Genomic DNA, 23,603 nt, shown 5'->3' with positions numbered 1-23,603 from the left:
CCTGGGAAGCAGAGCTTTCAGTGAGCCAAGATCGTGCCACTGCACTCCAGCCTGGGTGACAGGGCAAGACTCCGTCTCAAAAATAAAAAAAAGAAAAAAGAAAAAAGAAATCTAAGGCATTGTATAGACTGCCATGCCTTTCCCTTTGGGGGAGTTTATAAATATGAAATGTACACAGCTTTAAAATGCCAGATTGAACTGAAACTATGAACTTCTACAATAAACTAATAGAAAACAAATTATTTTTAAGCCACTGCTGAACTTCAAATAAACTGGAACTATTTCCTGCAATATCTCTAGTACAAACTCATTCAAAACTTTGTTGGCAAAATTGGGACTGCATCTAGCAAGTGCTTGCTCTACACATCAGGATTCCTCTAACCCCAGTCTCACTGTGTGTAGGTTCCCTGAGAAACAGGTGCCTGGGGAGAGCTAGATTTGCAGGAGACTTAGTGGGGGAAATGGCTGGGAAGAATAAAGGAGAAGGAACAGGAGAAGGCAAGGCGGGCCTTCACACCACAGTGCAAGATGGACACCTATGAAAACAGAGGGGAAAGGAAGGAGGACTGGATAGAAGAACCTCAGACACAGCGCAGTTCTAAGGAAGTTTCAGACAGGTTGATGGGGGGTCCTGGAGCTAAAGTTGTCCAGTAGAGAAGTCCCACATTCCAAAGAATGGGCCAGCACTGGTGCCCCACCATGTTCAGTCACTGGCTGGAAGAAAGTATGGCCTCAGCACAAACAGGGTGGTGGAACCAGAGGGGTGGCAGCTGGGCTCTTACTCCACTGTGCTCCCGCGGCAGGAGTTCTAAGCAGCACGTGTTCAGGGCTACTGCACACTATGTTTGAAACAATATTGTCCCTGGAATGACCCTTTTCAGTGAATCCAAATAGGCTCTTTGAAATCATGCCATCTGTCAGCTGAATACTCACAGTAGATAACACATAAGCTAGCTCACCACCACCATGGTTTTCTCCCAAGTGCTGGAACTTTTCATCCCTACCAGCCAAGATAAAATTTTCTCATAGAACACAATCAGTGACATTGTTATTCAGAAAATAAAAGCATTATTTTGTTTTATTATTCCCAAAGAATCAAGCCCGTCATGAGCAGCCCACATGGTTGCTGTTCAAAGGTACTGAAAAGGGAGGCATTTAGTCACCATTATCCATCAAGAAACTCTTTACAAGGATAGGTTCCAAGTCGTTCGTGCTGCTCTTGGTCATTCAGTGACTGCAGTTTTGGCCCAGAAGCCATCCAAATGAGCAAGTGCTGAGCCATCCTCAACTCATACCCAGATGAAACAACTTGCGCAGAATTGCTGGTCCGCCCCAGTAACCCCTGTAAGAAATAACACAAAAAAATGTACTTGCAGCAAGAGAGATGGGGCGACTTCAGTCAGGAGGATGCTGAAAGGGAAGCCGGGCTGCACACAGAGCACGTTTATCAGCACATGAAGCAAGATTGTCTAGTGAGTTGGAAAGATCCCATGACTAGTAGGGGACAACCTACTTTCAGTCCTAGCTTTGACACTGACTTGCTGTGTGAGCCTGGACGTGCTGACTCAATTTGGCAAACGTGTCTAAAGCCTCTACTACATGCAAGCTGCTACTCTTTCTGCTTTCCAACAGCTCATAATTAACTGTAGGTCAGCATTTCACAATCTCCGCCCTATTGACATTTTGGACCAGATAATTCTCTGCTGTTGGGGGCTGACGGGGCATTATAGGATGTTTAGCAGTATCCCTGGCCTCTGCTCACTAGAAGCACCCCTCCAGTTGTAACAACCAAAAAACGTCTCCGGAAATTATCAAATGTCCCCAGGGCAGCAAGGGATAGGAAGATCACTCTTGGTTCAGGACCACTGGTGTAGACACCTTGATTTCTCTCTCATATGAGTTTGGAAAAGTAAAATGAGGTCATCAGCTTTTAGAATGAAGAGTGGCTGGGTGCACGGGGAGGCTGAGGCAGGTGGATCATTTGAGGCCAGGAGTTTGAGACCAGCCTGGCCAACATGGCAAAACGCTTTCTCTACTAAAAATACAAAAATTAGCTGGGCGTGGTGGCGCATTCCTGTAATCCCAGCTACTTGAGAGGCTGAGGCAGGAGAATCATTTGAACCCAGGAGGTAGAGGTTGCAGTGAGCTGAGATCGCACCACTGCACTCCAGCCTGGGTGACAGGGCAACACCTTGCCTTAAAAAAAAAAAAAATGAAGAAGAGGAATTTTTATTCCTCTGTTTACTTATTGAATCCCTACTATGTACCTGCCTCTTTATGTGTTATCTCATTAACCTCCATCTTGTGAGGTAGGCAATGTTACTTTCATTTTGCAGATGAGAAATGTAAACAAAGAGAGTGTTTAAATTAAATTAAAGAGAACTTTCCCTGGGACAACAGCTATGTATGTCCTGCTAACAGCATGACACTGCTGATGACTTCTGTCATGCTAATGACAGAAGTATGAATCAAATACAGGTCTAACTCCAAAGTCTGTGCTCTTACTGTTTGGTTTTTCCTATAACATAATAAAAACAAAGGTAAGGGACCGGGCGTGGTGGCTCACGCCTGTAATCCCAACACTTTGGGAGGCCAAGGTGGGTGGATCACTTGAGATCAGGAGTTTGAGACCAGCCTGGCCAACATGGTGAAACCCCGTCTCTACTAAAAATACAAAAATTAGCCAGGCATGGTGGCAGGCACCTGTAATCCCAGCTACTCAGGAGGCTGAGGCAGGAAAATTGCATGAACCCCAGAAGTGGAGGTGACAGTGAGCCAAGATCGTGCCACTGCACTCCAACCTGAGCAACAGAGCAAGACTCCATCTCAAAAAAAAAAAAAAAAGTAAGGTAGCAGATGACAGAGTACTTGATATGTGAAAGTGATTTACTATTATTATTTATCCTGCAGCAAAAGAGGGCCTAGAGTATGGAAGACAGAACACTTGGTCACTGCTAACAATGAAGAAAAGAGGCTACATCCCGTGCGGGTGGAGATGTGCTATAAATCCCTTTCCTCATCCAGGAACCAGAGAGCACACTTACCTTAGCATCATATTCCAATACAGGAAGGGCATCAGGTCAGCTTTCATGACATACATGGAAAGGCGCTCTTTGCTTTGATCAAAGGGGAAGGTTTCTAGCGGCTCTGCTTTGTAGTCAAACTCGGCAAGAATCACACGGTTGTAGCCGGTCACCAGTGGACATGATGTGTAGCCATCATACTAAAATTGTAAATCAGACTGAGTTGGAAAGTAGATTTTTTTTCATGGTCCTATATGAACACTTTAGAATTTATTATTTGCTGTGAGTGATTATGTATTTTTTTCTTTTCTGTATATTCTTTTTGTACTATGAAAAATGCAAATTATATTACAAAAAAAAATAGTACTAATGGCAAAAACAGTAGTACCCACACTGGAGACACTAATCAAGAAAGTGCAAAACTGTGGGAAAACATGACTTTCACACAGAATGGAAGATGCTCATTGAGACAGTGATTCTTATAAGGCATACAAACCTTCTTTGTTGGTGTTTGATTCTTCATAATCAGAGAAATTGTTCTATCAAGTATTCCTGACTGGGCAGCTATAAGAGAAATGGGAAAGTCGGAAAAATGTAAGCATCTAGGTTTTCCATGAAAACTAATTTGCAAATAACTTTAATGTAAACAAGTTAAGAAGATTCCATTTCCCATCCCTCGAAACGGTGACTAGAACATGAGCTTCTTACTAATTGAAATTGACTACCAGAGGGGATTCTTTAATTCGTGAAAGGCCTGCACATGTGTTTCCATGGGTTTGAAACTAAAGAGCCGACTCTCTCCAGTGTGGCTATAAGGATGGACCTACCCCAAAACCACTGCCTCTCCTCCTGGGGTTGAGGCTGTCAATTTAGTCTGTGTGTCAACTTAGTCAGTGTTCTTGGCCATGCGGGTTATCCCTGTGTCCCCGTTCACAGGCAGTCTGGATTGGTAGCCCCCAGGCATTTCCAGTAAGACAAAGCATGACTTCCTCTCTCCTGCACTGTCCTGGCTGAGGCAGGACCGGGTGGATATAGATATACCTATAGAGATATACCTGTATTTCCATCTCTCTGTCTCTTTCCTAGATAACCAGATGGACACAGACAGATACATACATACATCAGGATTTTTTTGTTTTGTTTTTCTTTGGCAAGAGTGGGGAGACTGCCATTTTTATTAGGAAAAAGTTCAAATTCCATCATTTTGTTTAATCCATCTCATCACACATGCTATTTTTTTTCCTGCTGTATTTTTAGAGCAGATATCACATCAATTCACTCATAAATCTTCCTGTCTGTATCTCTCTGATGGGGAATTTTCTTCACACAAACCCACAGTATTTTCACACCCCAAATATTAGTAATAGTTTCTTCATATAATCTAAACCCAGTTTGTGTTCAATTTTGAATAATTAAGACTGCCCAGATGGGCACTGTGGCTCATGCCTGTAATCCCAACACTTTGGGAGGCCGAGGAAAGTGGATCATTTGAGGTCAGGAGTTCAAGACCAACCTGGCCAATATAATGAAACCCCATCTCTACTAAAAATACAAAAATTAGTCAGGTATGATGGTACATGCCTGTAATCCCAGCTACTCAGGAGGCTGAGGCAGGAGAATTGTGTGAACCCAGGAGGTGGAGGTTGCAGGGAGCTGAGATCGTACCACTGCACTCCACCCTTGGCGATAAAGTGAGACATCCTCTCAGAAAAAAAATAAAAAGACTGACCTTTTAAGGAGACAGCAGTTTGTGGCCGAGCATGGTGGCTTACGCCTGTAATCTCAGCAGTTTGGGGGACCAAGGTGTGCAGATCACTTGAGGCCAGGACTTTGAGACCAGCCTGGCCAACATGGTGAAACCTGTCTCTACTAAAAATACACAAAATTAGCCAGGCATGGTGCTGCTCCTGCAATTCCAGCTACTCAGGAGGCTGAGGCACAATAATTGCTTGAATTCAGAGGCAGAGGTTGCAATGAACTGAGATCGCACCACTGCACTCCAGCCTGCATGAGGGAGTGAGACTCTGTCTCAAAAATAAAATAAAGATACAGCAGTTTGTGTCTCTAGAAGTAGAACATGGGATTCACTTTTGAGGAAAGATGGGTTACCTTTGTATTATAAAATGCTTATTGGAGTGGTTATTTTGTAATCTCCCAAATCAGGGGTTAGCAAACTTTTTCTGTAAAGAAAAATTGCAGGCCTTGTGGGCCAATGGCAAATCAAAGATACTATGTAATGACAAAAAACAAAATTTCCACTATACAAAAACAGGCAGTGGACTGCACTGGCCCATAAACTATAGTTTGCTGATGCCCAAATCGAAGAAGCAATGATATTTTTTCTGGAATGGGTGGGGGTCAAAAAAATGAAGAGTAAACAACTCTGCTTAAAAATATTAAATAAGGCTGGGCGTGGTGGCTCACACCTGTAATCCCAGCACTTTGGGAGGCTGAGGTGGGTGGATCACTTGAGTTCAGGAGTTCAAGAACAGCCTGACCAATGTGGTAAAACCACATCTCTACAAAAAATAGAAAAATTAGCCAGGTCTGGTGGCAGGTGCCTGTAATCCCAGCTGCTCAGGAGGCTAAGGCAAGAGAATTGCTTGAACCCAGGAGGCAGAGGTTGCAGTGACCCAAGATCATGACACTGCACTCCAGCCTGGGCAACAAAGCAAGACTCCATCTAAAAATATATATATATTAAATGAGGCCAAGCGTGGTGGTTAATGCCTATAATCCCAACATTTTGAGAGGCCAAGGCAGAAGGATTGCTTGAGCCCAGGAGTTTGAGACCAGCCTGGGCAATATAGGGAGACCCTATCTCTACAGATATTTTAAAAATTAGCTGGGTATGGTGACACATGCCTACAGTTCCAGCTACTTGGGGGTGTTGAAGTGGAAGGATCACTTGAGCGCAAGAGGTCAAGGCTGCAGTGAGCCATGATTGCTCCACTACACTCCACCCTGAGCAAAAGAGCGAGACCCTGTCTCTAAAAAAAGAAAAAAAATGAAATGGCTATATTCACTGTGGGCAAAGCAACATCTCTAAAGATCATATTTCCCTTTTGGAAAACTGTGTTCCTCTTTGAGGGCCATAAAGAGTTTGGAATCTGAACTGAGAACACCTGAGGAGGCCACAGCAGCAGGACATCAAGGCCAACAGAAAAGGAGCAGAGACATCCACTGGGTGCCACTGCAGACAGGTGAGGCCTGTGAAGCCAGGCAGCAGACACTCAACATCTAGGCTTAAAGCGTGCATGGGTGCAGGTGTGCGGGAGTTGGGTTTTGCCCTGTATTACAATCCCCTTCTATCATGCCCAGGCCTTCAGTTAACTTTGGTTAAATGCCACATCCTGATCTCAGCTGTGTTGAGAGTGATTAAAGGAGCATCCTGGGGCAGAGAGAAGCAGAGAAGGGGACATGAGCTCAGGAAAGCCAGATTCAACATGGCAAGATGGGTCTTGCTCACAACAGCGTAGGGGTCTGGACGGAGGCTTGGTGGCAAGTAAACCCAAGGACAGATTTGTGGAAAAAGTGTGGCATTGCCTTGGGATACTCAGAGGATTTGGGGAAGGGAATCTAAGAAGAAATGAAGATCTGCTTGGGAAAAGCTAGTACTATTGTAATTTGGGCATTGAAGAGAAGAGTAAACAGACTTTTACACAGGTGAACTATTAGGTTGGTGCAAAAGTAATTGCGGTTAATGGCATTACGCTTAATGGCAAAAACTGCAATTACTTTTGCACCAACCTAAATAACAGGTAATGAGCACTCATTATGGTACTGTTTGAATAAAAATGGGTTGGACACAATCCAGATATAATTAAGAGTGGACTCATTATATAAGCTCTAGAGCAACCATAGAATAGGTTGCAGATTGTAAGACACAAATGTAAAAACAATGGGGACAAGCCCTCTGTGGTTGGGGGACCGTGGAAGCCACGCAGATGCACTGCAGGACTGGGAGCAAAAGACTTTCCACTTAGAATATTTTTGTTCAGTCATATTCAGTCTTATCTATCTGGAACATCGAGTTAAATATTTGTTTGAAGAAGGCTAAAAGCTGGGTAATCTGGGCCTCATATCACAGGTAGTTTCACCACATAAATTCAGCAGGCTTACATTAAATGAATGTCATTTCAAAGTATCACCCCACAGACTACCTATAAATTACAAAGAGAAAGAGTACTTTTACAATGAAAGAGAGAGAGAGAGAAAGAGAGAGAGAACACTCCTTAACCCAGTGAGGAAGTCAAGCTTCACCAAAGACAAGACAAACTAACATGACAGGCTCCTGAGGTGCTGCAGAGGGAGGTACACAGCCTCAGGCACGGAGATTTTTGCCAAAACATATAACCCGAATCGAACCATAAGAAAGCAACTAGACAATTCTAAATTGTGGGGTATTCTACAAGGTAACTGGCCTGGAATCTTCAAAAATGTCAATGTCATGAAAGTAAAGAAACAAATGTCAGAAGGCCTGCTGTATATGAACGGGGACCAAAGAGGCATTTCGCCCAATGTAGTGTGTGATCCTTGACTGGCTGGTGGATTTAAGGAGGGGCTGGGACGACAAAGGACATCTTTAGGAAAATATACATAAATACAGGCTGGGTGCCGTGGCTCACACCTATAATCCTAGCACTTTGGGAGGCCAAGGGGGACAGATCACCTGACTCCAGGAGTTTGAGACCAGCCTGGCCAAGTTGGTGAAACCCCATCTCTACTAAAAATACAAAAACTAGCCAGGTGTGGTGGTGGGTGCCTGTAATCTCAGCTACTTGGGAGGCTGAGGAAGGAGAATAGCTTGAACCTGGGAGGCAGAGGTTGCAGTGAGCTAAGACTGTGCCACTGCACTCCAGCCCAGGCAACAAGAGTGAAATTCTGTCCCCCCACCAAAAAAATATATATATATATACACACACACATTATATATATATACATAATATAAATAATATACATATATACATAAATATGATGAAGCAAATGTCACAAAATATTAATAATTGGTTAATACCTGAAAGGTATATGAGTATTATAATTTATTTCAAATTTGTATAGGTTTGAGATTTTTTTAAATAAAAGTTGGGAGGAAGTTAACATGAATAATGAAAAAGACATTCAGTGAGTTTCCTAGATAGTCTACCTTGAGGTTGAAATAGTCAGCAAAAGCACCACAATCTGTTCCACAGGTGTCTCATTCACAGAAAACACTACTGTACTGGAGGTCTTGTGTTTTATAGCATCCAGAAAAGACAGTCCTGTCAGTAGAGGACAGAATCTAAAAGGCAATTCTCCCCATCACTGCTGGTGCAGAACATCGAGGTGAAGAATTTAGTTTTCCAGGCTGAGGCCTTAATCATGTACTACTCAGGACATGCTCCACTGTATTTGTCTTAACAGGACAATTTTCTGGTCTGCAAGTTTCATTGACTTGCATGTGTTTTCTGGGAAAACAAATGCTTCCCGAGCTTTATGGTGTTTCAGGCAGAAGAAAAATAGCCAACCTGCCGGGTGGCAGAGGCAAAGAATACCAGGGATGCCAGTATGGCAGTATGAGAAGTAACAGAATTCAAGAGAGCTGGAAAAGTGATGCACTCCCTCTAAGTCCCCTTCTTCTGACAACAACCCCTCTGACCTAGAAAAGGTAGATAAGATCATGCTATTCTGGGGCAAAACACTCAAAAGGCACTTTTTGCTTTCTATGACACTGGGTTCATTGACAACTTGCTTCTGTCTTAGGAAGGTCAAAGTCATTTTTAGGACACAGAACTTTCTTCATTATTTAGAATGCTGTTGGTGCCAAGTCTTTTTTTTTTTTTGAGATGAAGCCTTGCTCTGTCATCCAGGCTGGAATGCAGTGGTGCGATCTTGGTTCACTGCAACCTCCACCTCCCAGATTCAAGCAATCTTCTGCCTCAGCCTCCTGAGTAGCTGGGATTGCAGGCGCCTGCCACATGCCTGACTAATTTTTGTATTTTTAGTAGAGATGGGGTTGCACCATGTTGGCCAGGCTGGTCTTAAACTCCTGGCCTCAAACGACCTGCCTGCCTGAGCATCCCAAAGTGCTGGGATTACAGGCAGGAACCACCACCATCTCTGGTCGATGCCAAGTTTTTGTTTTTGTTACAGTAGTGCCTCAAGGTGACATCTTTTTGAGAAAGAGAGAAATAGAGCTGGTTATTTTACCTACTGCAGCAGCGGTCTTTGACGTAGGAAGGTTGGTGCAGTCCCCAATCCCAAACACATTTGGGTACCTCTTGTGTTGCAGAGTTTCTTTATCCACATCCACCCAACCAGCAGCATCAGCCACAGGACTGGTCTTGAGGACATCTGGTGGGCCCATTGGTGGTGTGACATGAAGCATTTCATACTACACACAAGGAGAGAATTCACATTTTCATTTATTCAATATTTCCACAGCTCCACAAGCTCTCCCCTGACCTTCCTTACTCCATACACTGCGCTATGGCTGCACGAAGCATTATACAATCAGCACTTGTATCAGTCCACACCCTCTCCAAGATCTTATGTGTTCTCCTGGGGGATGGTGATAAGCTAAATAACCATTCTCTCAGTTGACATGATCTCCCCTTACAGAGACCAAGAGATCCCTGTGGCCACACACATAGGGGTACATGAGATATTGGAGTAAAGCTTACTAATAACTCTGAAAGAATCCACTGATGTTTTTATTAATACTAAAATAAAGGGGTGGTATATTTCAGTTGCAGTCTCTCTGACCCTCAGCTGTCAACTTGTAAAGTTTAGCACCTCAGTGTTATTCTGTAAGGTGATGCTCAGCGTCCATTAAACTTGTAAAGGACGTGTTAGGAGCTGGTAAGAAAGCATCATTCCCAAATATGTGTCAACTTCAAAACACATAAAGGAAACTGTCAGAACACCAATTTAAGATGAAAAGGGGTGGTAAAAATATTAGCTAGCTCTTTGGAAAAGGAGCCAGGGGTCTGATTCAGTACTGGATTTACTTTTCAGTGCAGAAGGCAGAGGTGAATTTTTTTCCAAAACACCGTTATCAAAGCTACCCTTGGTAGTGGTGCACTGACCCATCCTAATCACTTTTCAGGGTTCATTTAATTTTTTTGTTTATGTAATATTCTTTCACATTTTGTAGTTGGTTCTTATTATGCTTTTTATTTATTTTTAACAAACTCCATCCAGCAACTTCATCAATTTGCTAGTGGGTGCAGTTAAGGACACACTGATTGAAATGTTCACGACATGTCATTAGGGTAAAAATGTAAGCGTTTCAAGACAATTCCAACCTTGTGAGATAGTCAATAGCCCTCCATTTCCATAAGGAGTCCAATGGTCCCATGCCCTCAGAAAGGCTCAGCAGTCACTGATGGCAATGGGAATTAGGAAGATGACTTGTACTTATTACAACTCTCAGACAAATATAAGCTTAATTAACCTCAGGGAAGGAGCACTGCAAATGGCTGCTGCTCGTCTGCAGGATAATCTTGGGTGGAGGGTGGCTCTTGGGGACATGGGTCCCTGAGGCCGGGTCTGTTAATGAACATTAAAACTGAATGCATGTTTGCAGGATAATGGATGAAATGTCGACAACTATCATCCACCAAATTATTAATGCCCTGTCTGCATTTCTGCAGTCAACTAGAACTACTTTTGAGACAGTGTTTCATTCTGTTGCCAGACTGGAGGGGAGTGGCTTGATCATAGCTCACCATAACCTCTAACTACTGGGCTCAAGCAATCCTCCTGCCTCAGCCTCCTAAATACCTGGGACTACAGGCATGTACCACCACATCCAGCTAGTTTGTTGTTGTTGTTGTTGTTGTTTTTCTTTTAGTAGAGACTGAGTCTTGCTGTGTTGCCCAGGCTGGTCTCGAACTCCTGGGCTCAAGCAACCCACCTGTCTCAGCCTCTCAAAGTGCTGGGATTACAGATGCAAGCTACCATACCTGACCTAGAACTACATTTCTGAACTGAGGTCTAAACCTTACTAGCGTCATCTTGGTGGAGTTAATGTGTTTGAATTTCACAAGTACACATAAATTCCACACCTCTTTTCTAAAAGAAAAGCTAAATACTTTCACATAATCATCATAAAGGTATGGAGTTTGACCTAACACTCTACAAAAGAAGAAATACTAGGGTCTACTTTATGGATTTATTAGAAATTAATGGCCAGGTGCAGTGGCTCATGCCTGTAATCCCAACACTTTGGAGGCCAAGGTGGCCAGATGGCTTGAGCTCAGGAGTTCGAGACCAGCCTAGGTAATGTAGTGAAACCCCTCTCTACCAAAAATACAAAAAGTTAGCTGGGTGTGGTAGTACATGCCTGTTGTCCCAGCTCCTCAGGAGGTTGAGATAGGAGGATGGCTTGCTTGAGGCCGGGAGGTGGGGATCGTAGTGAGCCAAGATCATACCACTACACTCCAGCCTGGGTGACAGAGCAAGATCCTGCCTCCAAAAGAAAAAAAAGAAAGAAAAAGAAATTAACACTGGGTCGGGTGTGGTGACTCACACCTGTAATTCCAACACTTTGGGAGGCCAAGGCAGGCAGATCACTTGAGCCCAGGAGTTTGAGACCAGCCTTGGCAACATAGTAAAACCCAGTCTTTACAAAAAATACAAAAATTACCCGTGCATGGTGGTGCATGCCTATAGACCCAGCTACTCAGGAGGCTGAGGTAGGAGGATTGCCTGAGCCTGGGAAGTAGAGGCTGCAGTGAGCCATGAGCCATGGTTGTCCACTGCACTCCAACCTGGGTGACAGAGTGAGACCCTGTCTCAAAAAGAGAGAGAGAGAGAGAGAGAGAGAGAGAGAGACAGAAAGAAAGAAACAAAGAAAGAAAGAAAGAAAGAAAGAAAGAAAGAAAGAAAGAAAGAAAAAAAGAAAAAAGAAAGAAAGAAAGGAAGAAAAAGAAAGAAAGAAAGAAAGAAAGAAAGAAAGAAAGAAAGAAAGAAAGAAAGAAAGAAAGAAAGAAAGAAAGAAAGAAAGAAAGAAAGAAAGAAAGAAAGAAAGAAAGAAAGAAAGAAAGAAAGAGAAAGAAAGAAAGAAAGAAGAAAGAAAGAAAGAAAGAAAAAAAAGAAAGAAAAAGAAAGAAAGAAAAAGAAAGAAAGAAAGAAAGAAAGAAAGAAAGAAAGAAAAAGAAAAGAAGGAAGAAGGAAGGAAGGAAGGAAGGAAGGAAGGAAGGAAGGAAGGAAGGAAGGAAAGAAAGAAAGAAGGGAGGGAGGGAGGGAAACAAACATTGGCACTTAGTTGTAACTTGTTCATTATCCATCATTTATTTCTGTAACTATATAGGATAAATAACTTGGTTCTCCTTTGTTAACATACATAGTCCATTCAGTGTGGTGGTTTTCAAACTTTAATGTTTATTAGCAGCATTTGGGAGACTTGTGGAAAATACAGGTTCCCAGGCTGTACCATGCCGAGATCCCAATCTAGTAGATCTGGGTAAAGCACAGGAATCTATACTTTAACAAAATCTGCTAGTGATTCTGACATGTAAAATCTGTGGATCACATTCCTACAATCTCGAAGGAACAGGTTCGTTTACAAAGAAAAATAGAATGCTATTACTTGGACAAGTCACTTCACCTCTTTGGTCTTTAATTTGCTTATCCATAAAGAAATGTACTAGACTAGACAATCTCCAAAGTCTCTTCTAGTTCTTGGACTCTGTGGTGTAAAACAAGTTTAGATTTTTTTAAACTTAGGGGACTGGGATCAATTCACAAGTTCTCTAATAAAGATTCAAAATTATAAACTTTGGGTTACATTTACTTTTTTTTTTTTTTTTTTTTTTTTTTTTTTGAGACTGAGCTTCCATCTGTCACCCAGGCTGGAGTGCAGTTGCACAATCTCAGCTCACTGCAACCTCCGCCTCCCGGCTTCAAGCAATTCTCTGCCTCAGCCTCCCGAGTAGCTGGGATTACAGGCTCCCGCCACCACACCCGGCTAATTTTTGTATTTTCAGTAGAGACAGGGTTTCACCATCTTGGCCAGGCTGGTCTTAAAACTCCTGACCTTGTGATCCACCTGCCTGGGCCTCCCAAAGTGCTGGGATTACAGACGTGAGCCACCACACCTGGCACAATTCTTTCCATCAGTTGTTCTCAATCCTGGTTGAACATGAGAGTCATTAGGGGAATTTTTGAAATTTCCCATCCTCAATCTGTACCCCAAACCAATTAACTAAAACCTCTGGTAGGGAGACCAGGCATCAGCACATTTTAAAAGCTCCCTAATGTGTAGCCAGGGTTAAGAGCCACAGCTTTAAATCCTTCTGGTGGATTTTTTGAAATTCAGATTTTAAGAGTGGAACTAACTGTCTGACCTGAAATCCTATAATTCAAAAGGGACACAAATATCTTCTTTCATTACAAACTCTTTAGAAGAATAATAACCATTCATTTATCCACACCCCTACCTATAACCTCAGCTATCCAGAGGACAGTTGAGAACCAAAGTACTGACAAAATTAAGTTCATGCACTCAAGTTCATACACTTTGCTCATAAAAACTTGCTTCGGGCTCTCACTCATAGCCCATTTTAGTGAAAGCCCAACTTGGGCTCACTCAAATGGGCTCCTTTGTGAAGTAAAACTGAGCTCACTCATATGAGCTCTCACTCACAGCCCATTTGAGTGAGCCCATTTGAGGAGCAGCAATTTAAAAGAGCTAAAGCTGGAGGGACTGTCCAAAGTCACTTACAACTGCCTGACAGCCAGGAAAAAGGAAAACTACACAAAGGACACACATAAAAACAAAGAGCAGTAATTTGAGACCCTTCCATAAAGTGATAACTAGCTCCAAACATTCCGGTAGCCTCTTTGTGCATAACTACACGGGAGCTATTCAAAACGATGACCCTGAGCTGCCGCAGAGAGATGCTGGATGAGCCTGGGACAACCTGTGACACCAGAAAGTAAAGGAAGTGCCCAAACACATGATGGGGCACAAGAGCCAGCTGGAAGGGGCACCTACTGACCAAATCCAGAACAATTTGAGCACCAGAATAATCAAAAACAATAATGAATGATACACCATCGGAAAAAAAATAGGAACCCATGAGTTCATAGCAATAGTAAATTAACTAAGAGAGAAGCAAAGACTCTTGCTGCAAGAATGCCAACAGCTTGCTGGCAAATGTGCAGGAAATATTACGCTTAGAAAATCATCATTTTGCAACCACCCATAGTAAAGATTTGATTCGGCAAGGATCATCAATGGATGCTAACTCTAGTGGGGAGACTTGAACGAGTAGATTATTTGCATGGTTTTAAAGTGTCTTCCCACAGACTTCTTATTAGTAGCGAGGGAGAAAACAAATTGCAATTATTCAATGGAAAAACTGGACCACATCTTGTCTGCTGATCAAAATTAACATGACCAATGAAGGGCAGATGAACATTGTATGCTTGCAAATGTGATACCTTAGAAGGGCACAATGCTTTCGCGAATGTTCCAGTCTAAAAAACAGAGCCTGAGGCCGGACGCAATGGCTCATGCCTGTAATCCCAGCATCAGGAGGCCGAGCAGGCGGATGGCTTGCAATCAGGAGTTTGAGACCAGCCTGGCCAACATGGTGAAACCCTGTCACTACTAAAAATAAAAATAAAAAAATTAGCCAGGCATGGTGGTGCACACCTGTAGTCCCAGCCACTCCTGAGGCTGAGGCAGGAGAATCACTTGAACCTGGGAAGCAGAGGCTGCAGTGAGCTGAGATTGTGCCACTGCACTCCAGCCTGGGTAACACAGCAAGACTTTGTCTCAAAAATAAATAAATAAATAGCAGAGCCTGAAACTAATCACAAGAAAACATAGACAAACCCAAAATGAGGAACATTCTACTGAAAGAAAAGCGGTGGCAAGAGGGCTGTATTATTTCAAAATATCAACATCATAGAAGACAAAGAAAAGCTATAGAAATGTCCCAGATTAAAGGAGGCTAAATAGACCTCACAATTGAATGCAGTACCTGACTGTAGCCTGAGTCCTGCACTGGAGGAAAAAATGCTATAAACACAGTTGGACCACTCAACTAAACTGGAATACAAATAGTAAGTTAAAAACTTGTATCTGTGCTAAATTTACTGAGTTGATAATTGTACTGTGGTTATGTAAGAGAACACTCCTATTTTAGAAAATTAACACTAAAGTATTTGGGGCTAAAGAGACCTGATGCATGATATATGTAAATTTCCTTTGGAAAAACTAGATATGGATGGATGGATGGATGGATGGATGGATGGATGGATAGATGGATGGATGACAGAAAGATATAGATAGACAAAGACAGAAGAAAGAAAGAAAGAAAGAAAGAAAGAAAGAAAGAAAGAAAGAAAGAAAGAAAGAAAGAAAGAGAGAAAGAAAGAGAAAGAAAGAAAGAAAGAAAGAAAGAGAGAAAGAAAGAAAAGAGAGAGAGAGAAGGAAGGAAGGAAGGAAGGAAGGAAGGAAATCAAATGATAAAGCTAAAGCAAATGGGGTAAAATTCTATAAGTGAATCTAGGTAAAAGCTACATACAATTTTCTTTGTACTATTTTTATTTTGCAACTTCTCTAAGTGAGATTCTTTCTTTTTTTTTTTTTTTTTTTTTTTTTTTTTTTGAGATGGAGTCTCACTCTGTCACCCAGGCTGGAGTGCGGTGGCACAATCTCGGCTCACTGCAGCCTCTGCCTCCTGGGTTCCAGCGATTCTCCTGCCTCAGCCTCCCAGGTAGCTGAGATTACAGGGACGTGCCACCACACCCAGCTAATTTTTGTATTTTTAGTAGAGATGGGGCTTCACCATGTTGGCCAGGCTGGTCTCGAACCCCTGACCACAAGTGATCCGCCTGCCTCAGCCTCCCAAAGTGCTAGAATTATAAGCAAGAGCCACAGTGCCTGGCCTGAGATTATTTCCAACCAAAAGTTTTTTAAATTATGACCCTGAATCATCAGTAACATTTCAAGTGATATTTAGTACACTATTTTAAAAAGGAAAGATGTATCAATAAGTTTTAGGAAGAGCAGAGCTAAAAAGCTTAAAATTTGAAGTTTTGAAGTTTCAAAGAAGTCTAGTCTTTGGTTCACTTCAAAATTCCTTTTTATGGAACCCTTCATTTCTTGAAAACTTCTGAATGAATAAAATGTGACTCTGTAACATTTTCTCATCGCCAACAGCTTTTGCCAAAATGATGTAAACAAATATTCTTCCATGCATGCTTCTCCAGATGCTTTTACATCTTGTTCTTAACCTCATAACACCTCCAGAAAGTACTATTCCCGCTTCACAGAAGAAGAAACTCAGACACCAAGACCAACCCCATGCAACAAAGGCCAAATCTTTCCAAGAAGCATGGTAGCTCTGGCCAGATCCTTCAAGGGGAAATATTTTTATATTTTTAAAGATAGCCTCTTCCACAGGTGAAAGACATCCCTGTTGTTCTTTTTTCTTTTTTTTTTTTTTTTTTTTTTTTTTTTTTTTGAAATGCAGTGTCGCTCTGTTGCCCAAGCTGGAGTGCAATAGCATGATCTCGGCTCACTGCAACCTCCACTTCCTGGCTTCAAGCGATTCTCCTGCCTCAACCTCCCCAGTAGCTGGGACTACAGGCACCCACCATCACGCCCAGCTAATTTTCGTATTTTTAGTAGAAACAGGGTTTCACCATGTTGGCCAGCCTGGTCTCGAACTCCTGACTTCAAGTGATCCACCTGCCTTGGCCTTCCAAAGTGCTGGAATCACAGGCGTGGGCCACCATGCCCAGCCAATCCCTGTTTTCTTGAACTACCCACAGGGTTACTTCCTGCTCACAAGCAGGACTGTTTCTCACATGCTGCCAATTGAGACAATCACCAGGTCTTGCATGCGAGGAAGCCCTCCCTTACCTCTAAGCAGTAACCGAAGTTGTGGAATATTTTTGGCTACCTCAAGTCACTCGATGCCAGGAAAAGTTGAGTCAAAGGAATAGGACAAAAATTCCCTTGGCACCAGTTAAAAACACCTTCTCACCTCCCACTGACACAGCCTCTTACATCTTTCTCTTCCCCACCCATTTTGGCCTACTTTCTTGCCCTATCACTTCCCTAAGATGCTCATTTCACCTGGTCTTCCCCAGCACACAATGATGGCAGACAGGGTGGTGCGAGCCCCCATGTGTCTATGGCACGTTTCAGGAGACAACGCTGCAGACTGACAGCTTAGCCTCACCACTCACTGAAATCACTTGGGTCTCTCCAGGTTTGTCCAGGTTCTCAAATACAGCCTCTTGTTTATCGGCTCGGACTTCAATGAGGTTTTGCTTGTAGTTAACAGTGAGGTTCCGCTCCCGGATGATCTCCTGCAGGGCATCTGCATACTTCTTAACCCCAAAAATGGCTCCAAGAGAAGTATTGAAAATGATATTGGCCTTGGATCGCTTCCCTGTCTGAGAAAAAAAAAAAAAAAAAAACCATTAACACCAAAGCATGACTCCAGCTGCCTTCTTTTAAAAAAAAAAATCTAGACAAGAATTAAAACCCTCAGCAGAGACTTGGCTAGTTTTTGCCACCATTATGTCCTGGCAGGGCAACGGGTAGACCAATCCACTGCCTCCTCCCTACGTTCTGCCCATGACATACAACTAAGTATACACTTGAGTTGGGGGCTGAGGTGGGCACTGTTCAGCTGAAGGCCAGAGGTGAAGGTTAGGTCCAGGTCAAGATAGAATAGAGCAGAATGGAATGTTTATTCATATGTTCATCTATTCATTCACTCAATAAATATTTAACAAAGTTCTAGAGTTGGCCAGATACTATCCTAGGTGCTGAGGGAACAGCAGTGAGCAAAACTGAGTTCCAGCCAGGCGCAGTGCCTCACACCTGTAATCCTAGCATTTTGGGAGGCCGAGGTGGGCAGACCACCTGAGGTCAGGAGTTCCAGACCAAACTGGCCAACATGGTTCAAGATCAGCCTGTCTCTACTAAAAATACAAAAATTAGCTGGGCGTGGTGGCAGGTGCCTGTAATCTCAGCTACTCAGGAGGCTGAGGCAGGAGAATCGCTTGAACCCCAGAAGCAGAGTTTGCAGTGAGCTGAGATCGCACCATTGCACTCCAGCCTGGCTGACAGAGCAAAACTCTGTCTCAAAAAATAAAACTAAACTAAAAAGCAACAACAACAAAACCTTGATTTCCTACCTTCTTGATATTGTTCAGAGAGGCCAATATTCTCCCAAATGCCGAAGATCTTATGGTACACAAAAGAGAACTTTCCTCTTAGGTCATCCAAGACTTGGGAGAAAAGAATTACACAAAGGAAGTTTCCAGGATAGAAGAAACAGCTAGTTTCTTATTCTTTCCTTTGCTTGGCTCCTTTCAGGACTTGCTCACCCGGATCTCACCATTTGAAGAAGTTAGGTGAGTAAGTGCCTCAAAAGGTTATGCCAACCCCTTAGGACCCAGGATGAACTTTCTTGGAGTCAGAAATGATTACTGGAACTGTCTTTAATTCCCTACCTCACAGGGCTGTTGCAGTTTAAAGAATTCAGGGGATGGTCTTGCCCAGTCCCAGCCTCCACGCACACATTCAACCACTCCCCAGCCCATTCTTCCCCACCCTTCTTCCTGTGTGTTCCCGTACATGACTATGGGCTGCTTGGAACCCTGCCACGGTCTCAAGCCAAACCACACTTTGATAAACTAAATGTCACACCCCAGGCAAGAGCAGGGAGGGCAAGAGCAGCTTCCCTCACAAGATTAAGCCAGGTGTACTGGAGCTGCAGACACCTGCTCTTACACAGAGAGCATTTGGAGAATGCTGAGAAAGTCTCTTCCTGCCCAAATATCTCTTTCCATGAAGGTTTAAAGTTACATGAGAACATTTTTTTGCTTTCAAAGTTGGCATTTTGCCTATCCTTTTTTTAAATGTATACCCAAAGGGCAGAAAATATTCATCAGCTTAAGCTTGAGTGGAAGTAGTTGATAGCATTATGGATAAAAATGAACAATCTGCAACTCATTGTCTAACTATATGGAAATATTTAAACAATCTCTCCAGCAGACTTTTTTTTTTGAAGACGGAGTTTCGCTTTTGTTGCCCAGGCTGGAGTGTGATGGCCCGATCTGGGCTCACCACAACCTCCACCTCCCAGGTTCGAGCAATTCTCCTGCCTCAGCCTCCCAAGTAGCTGGAATTACAGGCATGTACCACCACGCTCAGCTAATTTTTTTTGTATTTTTAGTAGAGATGGGATTTCTCCATGTTGGTCAGGCTGGTCTTGAACTCCCGACCTCAGGTGATCCACCCACCTCGGCATCCCAAAGTGCTGGGATTACAAGTGTGAGCCACCACACCCAGCATCCAGTAGACTTGTACACACATATTTTAAAAGTATGTAACAAAGACTATTTAATATTACATAATACATCTAAATTTTTCATGTACACTATGACCGTAACCCTATTTAAGTATACAGAAAAGAAGCTAGAAAGCCATGTCAAATTGAAAACTGTAGCTTTATTAAAGCAATTGGGTCATGAGTGATTTTCTCCTCTTTTCTATTTTATAAACTTCCAGTTATCTAAATTTGTACATATGTAACAAAAATGTAGAGATAAAAAAGGGATTACGATAGAGATAAAATGGAATTCCTGCAATGAGTGAATGAGCACCGTCTTCCCTGCTCATCTCTGTCCCCGGAAAGGAAGCACACCTTCCTGAAGTAGGCTTCTGATAAATACATGATCTTCTGGGGGGCTCCAGCACACTTCACTGGAGTATTTGGGAAGGTGAAGATGGCATTGCCCTCCTTGAAGTCCTGCAGAGCTTTCCATGTCTTCTCTACAGTCTTAACTGAATAATTCGACCCTATTTTGGGATGAGCAAAACCTTCAGGTAGGCCTTTAATCTGCAACAAAGTACACAAAAATCATTTTAAACAAAAGCGCCAATGTCCTTAGAGTCCTTGTTCTTTGCCATTTCTACAGCCTTTCAAATATTTCAGTACTATGATTATCCACCAGTACCCACATGCCTACAGCAGGCAGGTGGGTGAGGGTTCCAAGACCAGAGCTGTGGCACCTGCAGTCACCTGTCAAACTGCAGCATGGGCTCAGCTCAGAGGAACCCTCCAACTCCCTGGCCTTGAGAACATAATTTGAATACAACTTTTCCCACCATCAGAGTGAGGACAAGACGCCAGCCAGCCATCCTTTTAGGAGAACCAGTTGACTTACTGGAAAGAACAATTGGCAGGACCAAGAGCCATTTATATCGTCAAGAATTTAAATCACTCTTTATCAGGTTGTACCAGACCAAACTCTAGGTAAAGGCATAAAGCCAGGTACCTACAAACATGGACTTTAGGATCCCACATGCCAGTCTGAGTCCCGGCTCTTCCACTTACCAGCATTGTGACCCTGCATAAATTACGTAATACTTCTAAGCCAGTAGGTCTCCGAGTGTGGTGCTCAGACCAGCAACACAAGCACCACCTGGGAACTTGCTAGAAATGCGGATTATCAGGCCCCACCCTAGACCTACTGAATCAGAAACTCTGGGAGCAGGCCCAGCAATCTGTGTTCGAACAGGCCCTCCAGGTGATTCAGATGCACACTCAGGTTTGAGAATCTTAACGTTCACCATCTGTGAAATAGGGATAAGGTATCTGCTTCAGAGGGTTGTGGGCAGAAGCAAACGAGGCCATGCATGTAAAGGACACATGCACATGGCAAATATCCTGTAAATGTTAGCTGATTATTGCCAGTAAGATCAACTGGATACCTATTATAAATGTTAGAAGGCTCATAGAGTGCAATGAAGATGTCACCGACTCAATTAGAGACTTAAGCCCCAGTTCTTAGCAAGAACAGGTTCAACTTCAATCATCAAGAAACAGTCATCCAGCCAGGCGCCGTGGCTCATGCCTGTAATCCCAGCACTTTGGGAGGCCGAGGCAGGCAGATCACGAAGTCAGGAGATTGACACCATCCTGGCTGACACAGTGAAACCCCATCTCTACTAAAAATACAAAAAATTAGCTGGACGTAGTGGCGGGCACCTGTAGTCCCAGCTACTTGGGAGGGTGAGGCAGGAGAATGGCGCGAACTCGGGAGGCGGAGCTTGCAGTGAGCCAAGACGGTGCCACTGCACTCTAGCCTGGGCAACAGAGCGAGACTCCATCTCAAAAAAAAGAAAAAAGAAAAAAAGAAACAGTCATCAAGATGAGCCGGTCCTTCAGAGCCTCCCCAGGCCATTCTCTGGGACACCTCCAAAATTACGCCAGACACCCATCCCTGAGGTCTCAAGGAAACAAAGTCCTCTCATCTCCTCAGTGGCCTGGGTTCATTACTTATCCACACTCAATGTTAAAAGCAACTATTTCTTTGTTACTGTTCACCCCGTTCCAGTTAGATAGTAGTGACATTGGCAATCTCAATAATAATAACTCTATCATAAAATCACCTTGCATGTTAATGTTTTCAAAGTTTCAATCAATGCCAACACTGGATAGTCACTATGTACCTCTGAGGGAGGCAGGGGAATATTATTAGCCCATAGAATGGATGGAGCCCTGCCCAGAATCTTAAAGAACCAGACACCAAGGCCTCTGCCCACCTGCCTGGGGGTCTTCCCACAGGACCGCCATACCTTCTAGTTCCCAAAGCAAATCTCATTATCCAAGAGATAAACAAGCAGTTGATGTCTTATCACCTTCATTATTTTTCCCTAGTTTTAAGAAAGTGTCGTTGATAGAAAAGGTGCCATAAAGTGGTGACCAAGCTCCTTTCAGGAAAACCTGTGTCAAAAACGGTGGTTTTGACCCCTCATCCAGTCAGAGTTGCTTCCCTGGGAATTCTGAAGCAGAGAGAGCTAGAGAGGAGGGGAGAGAGGAAAAGGGAGAATCGGGGAGAGAGGAAAAGAGAGAATCAGGGAGAGATGAGATGTGACTTCTCCTTTGGCTTCCAGCAACAGGCTATGCACTGGGGAGCTGTGGACTATCCTATCACAGAGAGTAGACCGGCAGGCAAGACGGCCTGCTGCAGAGACCCTGTGAAGCTGGCCTGAGAAAGAGGCCCAGAGAGATGGACAAAGAGACACTGCCTGAGTCCAACAGAACTCACAGTGGCGATCCAGTCCTGCCAGAGGCCCACCTACATTCCTGCCCTAGTGTTCCAGAAACATCTCAGTATTTTCATCAATGATCTCCAGTTTTTATTTACACCAACCTGAGTAGTTTCCTCAAATTTGCCATCAAAGAGTCCCAAGTAGCACAGCGACTATGGTTAAGTTACTACATTTCCTTAGCCTCAGTTTCCTATCTATTAAGTGAAGATAAAAATGCCTCCCTCAAAGTAGTTGTAAAGAATCAATTTTTGATTCCTGGCTGGGTGCAGTGGCTCATGCCTGTAATCCCTGCACTTTGAGAGGCTGAGGCAGGTAGATCACTTGAGGCCAGGAGTTTGAGACCAGCCTGACCAACACAGTGAAACCCCGTCTCTACTAAAAAAAAAAAAAAAATACAAAAATTAGCCAGGCGTGGTGGTGGGCACCTGTAATCCCAGCTACTCTGGAGGCTGAGGCAGGAGAATTGCTTTAACCTGGGAAATGGAAGTTGCAAGTGAACTGAGATCATGCCACTGCACTCCAGCCTAGGTGACAAAACTCCATCTCAAAATAAAAAAGAAACAACACTTGATTCCTAGCATGGTTCCTGGTATGTAATAGAGATTCCATAATAATAGCTACTTTTAAATTCTCTGTGACTTGGTTTGCTACGAGAGGCTGCTATGAACTCTGAGCACTGGCCTCTGCAGTCCTTCTCACATGACACTGGGACTTTGGAAAGACAGCACCATGGAGATGCATTGCCTTTGCTAGGTCAACACTGTGGGGGCTTTTTTTGGAAGGTATGCCCCTCTTGAAAGTAGTTGTAATAGGCACCTTTCTCCATATCGTCTACTTCATAGCTTGCCTGTCATTCTAACAGACTCATGGCCCATTGCACCATGACTCAAAGCCATCTTACAACATACACAACAACTTGTAGCTTCTCTGAACTTTCCCACAACACATCCCAAGACATTCTCACTACCCTTCCTCTGGACATGTCACAGTTCAGGTTTCTTTACACAGAAGCACACTTCAAAGATGCTTACTGGGCCAACTCGGATGAAGCCCTTCACATTCCTGAAGCTTGTTACCCAGTTAGCACAGATGTTTCCTGTACTCCAACTATTTACCCGTGGTCCCCAACAAGCTTCTGGAAATGATAGTATTTACCGATTTACTCTGCTATGTTTTAGAAAAATAAGCTTGAATCTCACAACTTTCAGATAGCATCTGGCTCCCAGCTCACTGAGAAGGGAGCTCTGAGGAACTTCTGGGTGGCATTTCCATTGCAGCGGTTACTTCACACTAAAACCCTGGCATCTACACAACAAAACCCAGATGGCCCTCCAGCAACTGAGGAGCTAACTGCTGGTGTTCCACCCCTTAAAGTCTGTTTTAAAATTTATAATCTAAACCCTCCTTCCAAAGTGGAATTTAATCTTCAATACAGCCAATTCAGTCCCACATAGAAAGACAGGTTTCTTACAAATGTAAAAGAAAACTGCTGTTTTGCA

General features: G+C 43.3%; 1 protein-coding gene across 4 annotated transcripts in view; it reads right to left on the bottom strand.

Moving 5' to 3' along the window:
- Positions 1 to 1,036: 1,036 nt before the first annotated feature.
- Positions 1,037 to 23,603, bottom strand: part of SQOR (sulfide quinone oxidoreductase) — a 59,300-nt gene continuing 36,733 nt past the window's right edge. For 3 of the 4 annotated variants that reach the window (XM_050797869.1, XM_050797870.1, XM_050797868.1), the window contains exons 5-10: positions 19,691 to 19,885; positions 17,217 to 17,426; positions 9,213 to 9,396; positions 3,520 to 3,587; positions 3,045 to 3,223; positions 1,037 to 1,342 (exon numbers count right to left, since the gene is read on the bottom strand). In XM_050797869.1, the coding sequence (XP_050653826.1) occupies positions 1,285 to 1,342; positions 3,045 to 3,223; positions 3,520 to 3,587; positions 9,213 to 9,396; positions 17,217 to 17,426; positions 19,691 to 19,885 (894 nt within the window). In that variant the 3' untranslated portion in view covers positions 1,037 to 1,284. The remainder of the gene's footprint in view (positions 1,343 to 3,044; positions 3,224 to 3,519; positions 3,588 to 9,212; positions 9,397 to 17,216; positions 17,427 to 19,690; positions 19,886 to 23,603) is intronic. The other variant, XM_050797871.1, reaches the window with a different exon arrangement.

The sequence above is a fragment of the Macaca thibetana genome, chromosome 7 (genome assembly GCF_024542745.1).
Source record: "Macaca thibetana thibetana isolate TM-01 chromosome 7, ASM2454274v1, whole genome shotgun sequence".
Classification (NCBI taxonomy): Eukaryota; Metazoa; Chordata; class Mammalia; order Primates; family Cercopithecidae; genus Macaca; species Macaca thibetana.
The sequence above is the reverse complement of the archived record's forward strand: the minus strand, read 5'-3'. Positions and strand labels throughout refer to the sequence as shown.